At 30.3% G+C, this 9,137-nt stretch overlaps 1 protein-coding gene across 1 annotated transcript; it reads right to left on the minus strand.

Annotated features, from left to right (window-relative positions):
* Window positions 1-6,342: 6,342 nt before the first annotated feature.
* On the minus strand, window positions 6,343-8,936 carry HELRODRAFT_194208 (hypothetical protein; the record flags this gene model as incomplete). The annotated part of the gene is made up of 1 exon (XM_009031171.1): window positions 6,343-8,936. The coding sequence occupies one exon, from the start codon at window positions 8,934-8,936 to the stop codon at window positions 7,671-7,673; it is 1,266 nt and encodes a 421-aa protein (XP_009029419.1). The 3' UTR covers window positions 6,343-7,670.
* Window positions 8,937-9,137: the final 201 nt, after the last annotated feature.

Here is a 9,137-nt window from a genome sequence, read left to right on the forward strand (position 1 = left end):
TGTTGTTGATGTTTTTGATGTTGTTGTTGATGCTGTTGTTGTTGTTGTTGTTGTTGATGTTTTGTCATTATCATTATTTTTTTATTGTTATCTTAGTTTTCATTATTATTACTATTACAAGGTAAATAATAGCAGTGTTGGGTGATTTACTATCATTGGTCAGTAATGGAAACAATGTGTGTGCACATGTGCGTGCGTGTGTGTATATCCATGAACTTGTACATTTTAACCAACCAACCAAATAACCAACCAACCAACCAAATAACCAACCAACCAACCAATCAATCAACCAACCAACCAACCAACCAACCAACCAACCAACCAATCAATCAATCAATCAACCTATCAATCAATCAATTCATCAATCAGCCAATAATCATTCAATTAATCGATCAATCAACCAGTCAATTAATCGATCAATCAACCAGTCAATTAATCAATCTGCTAGCTGATCAATCAATCAAAATTGAAATTTCTAGGTTGTAGCGATTAAATTTTATTGCATATTAAGTTTACTTGTTTTATTTCTAGTATTATCAACGATATTATTATTTATTATTATTATTCATATTTATATAATTATTTTATTATTATTATTATTATTATAGTTGGAAAGTGAAATAACTCACTTAACAAACAACGAAAGACCTCCTTTGAGCGTTGAAAACCTGCAGTGGCGTAAAAAAATATCATAATAATATAATAAAATTAATAATACAATAATAATAACAAGAATATCTATAATAATAATAACAATAATAGCAATTATAAAGTTTGTTGTTATTATTATTATCATCAATTATAGTTATAAATAATTAATAAATATTAATTATTATTATTATTTTCATTTTTACTTTTATTATTGGGTAATATAAAACACACACAGCGAACGCAAGAGAAATGTATGAATGGGTGGAACGATCGGGTTTGTTTGCCTTTTAAACTCAAAATCACATACACATACACACACGCACGCATATACACACATATACACACATACATACATACATACATACATACATACATACATACATACATACATACATACATACATACATACATACATACATACATACATACATACATACATACATACATATGTAAAGGTCCAAGAGTATGGAATTATATTATGAAAAATAGTTACATACATACATACTGTGTCATTCGTCAATGATTTGATTTTAACATACATACATACATACATAAATGCATACATACATACGAAACGAAACGAAATTTTATTTGCTCCATAAAATTATAAAAGAATTTGATGATAAGAAGCGGGCTGACCATGATAGAATCTTATTTGGAATTCATCGAGCATGGCCACCGTAACAGAGAATACAAATTATGTTTCTAGTTTTCTATATAAATTATACACCTTTGAATGTAATGGTCCTCGAATAATTCACAATTAAAAACCACACATACATTTATGTGTGTTTTCAATAAAAACGTTTTTAACCTATTTTTGAAGTTCTTGTGCATATTTTCATTACAAAAACCATTTTTCATAATATAATTCCATACTCTTGGACCTTTACATATAATATGTGAAAAGAGTATATTCGTTTTTGATTTATTAGCTAAAATGTTATTTAATCGTCTAGTGTTAGTATTTAAATTGAAATCGTTATTGAAAATATGCGGGAGCTTATTAGTTAGCTGCCTATACACAAAAACGGCATACATACATACATGCATACATACATACATACATACAACCAGAATTTCGGAAATGGAAATTCTAAAGAATAGGAAATGGCGAAAAAAATTTGGAGAAATGATAAAATTATAAAAAATTTTTTTATCAAAATGTCAGTTATCTATGCAATCCTACACACATGTGATTTAACAATAAAAACCGCTTGCAAACAAAGAACCGCCAAGAAATTCCATGATGTATATTTACATATATATTTATATATGATATATATTTCATGATATATATTTATATACATACACACACACACACATATATATACTAACACACACATATATATTTATACTATATAGACTAGTACACATGTGATTGAGAAATACCAACACTCAAACTCAAATTCGCTAACAAAGAAGATGACCCCGTGCTAGCAACTAAGCTAGCTGCAAAGAAATTTTATAAGAAATATATATATATATATATATATATATATATATATATATATATATATATACATGCAAATGTGTGGTTCACACACACACACACACATATGCACACTCACATACAAACAAACACACTCGTAGCCACTAGAAGTTCACATATTCCAGTCATTTATTTGGTAAATAAGAAAATCACCAGGAGATCTAAAAGAAAAATAACTTGTGCAGACCACCTTAACTAAAATGTAACTGAGTGAATGTTATATCATAAAAATAAAAAATTTCAAATGATTAATTCAAATTGGAAAATAAAAATTTTACATCGTTTCTGCAATTGTTTAAAACATTATATAATAGTAACAAAAATCAAAGTAATATCACGAGTGTGGAATAATAATAACTAATTAAGTTATACAAACATAGTTTGTATATTCATAAGCATGATACATACATACATACATACATATACATATACATAAAAACTAACATACACATACAAACATACATCATATTTGACGTAGATTAAAAATTTATAATTGAAATTCAACAAAATGTTATGCATTCACTTATCATATGTCGTATGATGTGGGGTCATTTAATTATTATTATTTATTTATTTATTGAAATAATAATAATTTTTATTATAATTATTATTATTATAATTATTATTATTATAATTATTATTAACAATATTTTTATTATTAAAAATTTTTAAGTCTTTGAGTAGATAGGTGAATAGTAATTATATTTGAAGTGGTTTCATGTCGTTATGTTATAATTTATTCTACATCGGAAATTATTTGTTTATATAAAGTACAATAATGTTTATGTTGTTGTTGCTGTTGTTGTTGCTGTTGTTGTTGTTGTTAATGTTGTTGTTGTTGTTGCGTTTGCCTTGTACATAGTTACAAGTTTCCTGCTCATATTGATTCGAATTTGCAATTCAATTCAGTTCAGTGCAGGTCTCTATCATATCATCGTTTTGTAAAAACCCTACCTGCCTAAATATCTCTTTCTCTCTGTCTCTCTCTCTATCTCTGTCTCTCTCTCTGTCTCTCTCTCTCTCTATGTGTGTCTCTCTCTTTCTCTCTGTGTCTCTCTAATTATTCTTTTCTAACCTTCTATTTCTTTTTTATCTTCCTTTTTCCAACTTATCCTTCTGCAGTTGTGTGCGTGTGTGTGTGTGTGTGTGCGTGAAAGGTTAACATACGGATAATGTATTGTCCTTTAAGTCAAACAAAGTTATGCTACTATAAAAATGAGAGAGAGAGAGAGAGAGAGAGGGGGAGAGAGAGGGAGAGAGAGAAACGGACAGACTCACTTAGACATGTACGCAGACAAAATACACGTACCCCCTGGCATACAAATAAAATAAATATGATGATGACAAAAATTTCTCATGTAAATATTTATGACTATTTTTATAATAAATAGTAATAGCATTTGTTAGGCCATTATCTTAATTATCTTATTTGAAAAAGGATATTGTTTATTGTTCGTGTACAATATCTTTTTTAGTATTTTGTTTGGTTTTCAACCTTTGGGTACTTTTGAAAACTGACGAATGAAAAATTAATTTATTATTTCTGGTTATTTTTAGTCAATTGAATCAATTTAAAGACCTTGGATTCATTCTCGACGCAAATTTCTCTGAGGATAGGCGTGTTAAATCGCTCTGCTAGAGGTACGAAGCAGAATCAGAGCAATGAGAGATTATCTGACATTTGATTAAGGAAGCCTGGAGAAAGTCTTAGAAGCCTGGAGAAAGTCTTAGAAAACTGGAGAAAGTCTTAGAAGACTGGAGAAAGTCTTAGAAGACTGGAGAAAGTCTTAGAAGACTGGAGAAAGTCTTAGAAGACTGGAGAAAGTCTTAGAAGACTGGAGAAAGTCTTAGAAGACTGGAGAAAGCCTATAGGTTAAATCCATCTAACTCTCTTTATTCTATCTATGAATCTGAATTGATTAATTATAAATATCTACTATTCTCTAAACACTCTACTTTTCTTAGAAATTCTATAACATCTGCTTCAACATCTAAAAATAGGTGGTCTGTTCTATCTAAACTTCTACATAAAACTTGTAAACTTGTAAACTTGATTGAAGCCTACAAGTCTTCATTGCGATACGACGATGTGATAACCGTTTGTTATATTTCAATTGTTATCAAATTGGCTCGCATTTATTGGGCAATATGGATGATTTTGATTAATAACCTTAATTTCAAATTAATAAAGTGAGTAATAACTGATTGGAAAAACGTTTTGTTCATTCATTTATTAATAAATCACATTGTTATTTGAATTTTTTCATTGTTGTTTTATTTATTCTTCATTTTATTTTAAAAATGCCTAAAAGTCCGTGGCGTATGTTATATTTTCTGCGGCTTTTTATATTTCTGAAAATTTTGTTGATATTAATCTTATGTATTAAAATAACCATAATATAAATATATATGTGGTTTTTGAGAAAAATTATGAAAATTAGTGGACTTCTCATACTTTGAATGAGGATGTATTGAAACAGTCCGGTTATGAAAAGAGGAAATTAATACAGATAATCCGACGGGGGCAGTTAAAGTTTTTTGACCACATCATGCGAAAAGACAAAATGGAAAATCTAACAACAACTGGAAAGATTGCAGGGAAAAGAGATCGCGGTCAACAACGAACAACGTTGGTGAAGTCCTTGTGTCACTTGCTGAATATCACCACATTTCAACTCTTAGATCGGGTTGTGTGGAGGTCGATGGTCGCCAATGTCCTGAAAGGATAAGGCACGAGAATGAATAAAGAAAGAATGATGTTTTTGGTTAATTAAATTGGTTATTTGTTGGAAACATATATATATATATATATATATATATATATATATATATAGAGAGAGAGAGAGAGAGAGAGAGAGAGTGAGTATATATTCTACATATATATGGTTGGAAATGACGACTTACATATATGTTGAAAGAATTGAAGGAGTAATGTTGTGCTAGGACCCTGAGAGTAATTTTATTGTAGGTAGGTGACTGACTACTATTCTTGCGACTTTTTACTTATTTTTCGTGATGTGTTTTTGCTTGTTTTCGCTTCACACCGACAAAACAAAATACTTTTTTTCGTCGTTGCCTTAAAATTTACCTTTTTGAACAATCTTTTTAATAATGTTTCAATTTTTTGTAAAATTTTGACTGGTTTCCAGTTTTTTTTATTTTGGTTATATAATTTTTGGATATTTCCTGATTTACTTTGTATATAAAATATGAATTTATAAATGATTACTGTTTGATATGTTGATCTAGTCATTATGATATGCTGTGAACTGCTAATGTTCTGTGAATCATTCCCCGAGAACTACTGAGGAGTGTTATATATTTGTTTGTTTAAAATTCAAATTTAAAAAAAATTGACTTTTTAAATGTTAACTTTCCGTCATTTTTCATTTTTGAATGATGTCAAATTGAAGAAACTGTTGTGATTTTCTTTTCTGATTAAAATCTCGAAATTGTTTGTAGATATGTACGATTAAGTCAAAAGTGTCACTAATATTTGGACCCCCTTCTTCCTCTTGAAGCGTGAAATCCTTTATAGATGGCCCCATATAAAACAAATTTGGGAAATGTATTTTAAATTAATACGTTTATGTTTTCTTTGTTTGTTAATTATTTATCGGTTGTCTTTGCCTTTCTTCTTTCCATTTTACGCCCATCAGCAAACGTGTTTCGCCGTATTTTCGCATCATGTTCGTGTTCTTTCTTTGTTATTACAAATATTACTTTTAACTCTAATTTTTTTCATTATTTCACTATTTTTAATCTAACTACTGCTTTCTATTTTGAAATAAACTCAGATTGTCCGGTTTTTGTTTTTTTTTATAATTAGTTTTATTTTTTTAAAAGTCTTACTCTTTTATTTTTAATTAATTAATAATAATATTAAATTATTAATTAATCAGTTTAATTTAATTTAATGTTAAATTTTTATTTAGCTTAGAATTCATTTATTTTATCTTTATTAGTCTTTAACATTTTTCTGATTTTTGGCTAATTTATTTTTAATATATTTCTGAATGAAATATATTATTAGATTAATTAATCAAGTTAAAATGAAAATATCAATATTTTAGTAAAAACAGGCAATGGTACAATGATGTTTATTGAATTTCTTCAACTGCAACTTAAATTTATTTTTATTGAAAAAATAAATTTTAAGTATTTCGTGGAGAGAGTTGACACCTGAGTACTCATTGTGTATATTACATTTATATTTTATAGTGATAAGTATATATAATATAATATAGTCATTGTATTTATTCAATTTATTTATCAAAATTGAAACATTTGGGGTCGTTGCAGTGATGCTTATCAATGAATTTCTTCACCTGAACGAAAATGTTTTCGTTTGTGGAAATTTCAGAATTTTTTCTGAGCGACGATTTTATTTTTGAAGATAAATTTTATTTAATTATTAAATTATGTAAAGATGCAACATGTAAAGTAATTTTGTCAATCTTTTGAATAAATATATGTCAGTAATCACTTTATACATTATATATCATTATTACAGATTAAGCATAATAAAACCACAAACTAAGGTCAATTTTAATTTTTCACATTGACGATTGTAAGTTAACCAGTCAACGATCATTTAATCTCCAGTATGCCCTTACTTATTACAGTAACTTATCAATATTCATTTAGTAAAGAGTGACACTGTAAATGAAACAATAATTCTGTGTGCCTGTCTGTCTCTGTGTGTCTGTCTGTGTCTGTATATGACCGTAAGCAGGGCATTAATCTTGGAGCGTTGTTTATCTCAGGTACATATTTGCCGCGGTCATTTTTCTCAACACTCGATGATGGCAAATATATGGCCGCCTGGCTACATTTGTTTGTTCATCATCCTAATGATGAAGATAGGCCAGATGTATGTCTTTATATATATGTGTGCGTGTATGTGTGCGTGTGTTTATGTGCCTGCGTGCGTTTGAATCAAGGATACTTAGGATTCCATGGTATGAGTGTGTATTTGTTTGGCAAACAAGACCGCCGTAAACGACTTTTGATTTGTAGGAGAATAATTTAGTCCGTGCCGTGTATTTATGTGTGGAACAAGTGCTTAAAAAAGTCATATTTTGGGAACATGTTCAATTAAAGATATTCTATTTATTATGAAGCCATGCGAAGCGCGGGGTTTTTTACAAAATGTTCCTTGATCAATCTATCAAACCTTGTATGTATAATTCATTCCACGCGGCGTATATACACAGCTGCACATATCATATGTACGCACAAGCATACATATATATTTAATATATGTTGTACTTGTACACCATCCACACACATTAAACTTGTCATACACCCTTGGCGTCTGATAGTCTTTGAATTTTTCATAGATAGTATTCGAATCTGGTTATCATGCAATAACGTGGCACTTTTACCGTCTGAGCTAACTAATCAATCAAATAATACTTAGTTGTGTTATTAAAATAATGCTAAATGACAATATATATATATATACGTATATATTTACATTTGTTCGTATGATATATATGCATATGTAAAAAACAAAATGTCAAGGTCAATTGCGTCCCATAGCCAAAGCGATGGCAGTTCCGGCTAGTTTGTGTTCATGGCTGTTCTGCAGGTCACTCATGACCACTGAAGCTGCCTGGCTTGAACGTTTCGGGTTGAATGCGCTGAAGATGGAGTAGGATTCAACTTTTTTACCACAAATTAACACCTTCAATTCGTTTCTGAAGCGGACACCTGTTAAACAATACAAATAAAAGTTGATGGAATGGTTGACTAAAGGCAACATGTTTGAGATGTTTCTGATTACTTCAAAAGTATCATTTTTATCGAATTCTTTGGATTCTTTGCAAATTTGAACCACGATAGTCGGGAAATATAGGACGAGGAAAGCGAATGAAACACTCAAGCACATTGCTGTCGTTTGGTAAAAGGACTTCTTGTCTCTCTTGCCACTTTCCTTCTCTGTATTATGAGCTTCTCCAGTCGAAAGAGAATTTTTGGCAGCACTCACTCTTCTACCAGAAAATGATTTCGGCTTCGTTTTACTCGATTTCAATAAATGATGTATTATAAATCCATTGAAAATCAGAATGCAGAAAAAAGGTAACAGGCTCACAGTAACGAGAACTATGTACGGTCTAATTGTATCTTCAAACGTTCTATAACGACTGACCTTCGTGCACTTAGCTTTGCTCTCCACGTATCCGCGAGTCCAAAAAACGTGTGCATTCTTGAAAACGGCCAACAAGGTGCAGATAAAAACCGTTAACAGCGCTTTTCTCGGCGTGCAGAAGAGTTGTTTCTTGAATGGAAAGCACACGGCGATGAATCTGTCCATCGTGAATGCAACTAAAATCCACACAGAAATATCTCCGGTTGAGTAGTTAATGAATCTATGCAAGCAACACAACCACGTTGGGTACTGAATGTTATACCACGAAGTCCACTCATTTGGAACGCTTGTCACCAACGTTAAAATATCGAAAATTGCGATGGCGGGCAGATAAACGCATGCAGACGACGCCAAAAACGGCTTCTTCCTCATGACTACGATCGTTAAAATGTTGCCAACCAAGCCGATCGGGGATATCAAAATTGTGAAGATTTTTAGCGCTGTGATCAGCGGAGTGTCATAGGGCGATACTGAACTTTTTTTACTTGGGGATGTGGTTAGAAATGTTGGCGATAACGACGTCAGAAATGGAGATGCGTAATCTGTGGAATGGTTCGACGGCTGGGTGGTTTCGTTTGAGCGGAATAGATCTAAGAATGGTGTGGATAATTCAAATCCTGATGGCATTGAGATGCTCATTTTGAGGATGTCTTCTTAAAAATTTTCATCCAAACGTACGCAAGTATGTATGTGAGAAGGTTTATTCACGATTTTTCTCCTGTTAACAACAAATACGAACTTTAATAAAATTATCTTTAAAATATTTTTAAAAATAAATTAAAATGATTTTTAAAATTATTGTAAAAATACACATAATTATAGTTTAAGCTAAAAATTTGA

Source organism: Helobdella robusta (assembly GCF_000326865.2).
Source record: "Helobdella robusta unplaced genomic scaffold HELROscaffold_70, whole genome shotgun sequence".
In the NCBI taxonomy this organism is placed as follows: domain Eukaryota; kingdom Metazoa; phylum Annelida; class Clitellata; order Rhynchobdellida; family Glossiphoniidae; genus Helobdella; species Helobdella robusta.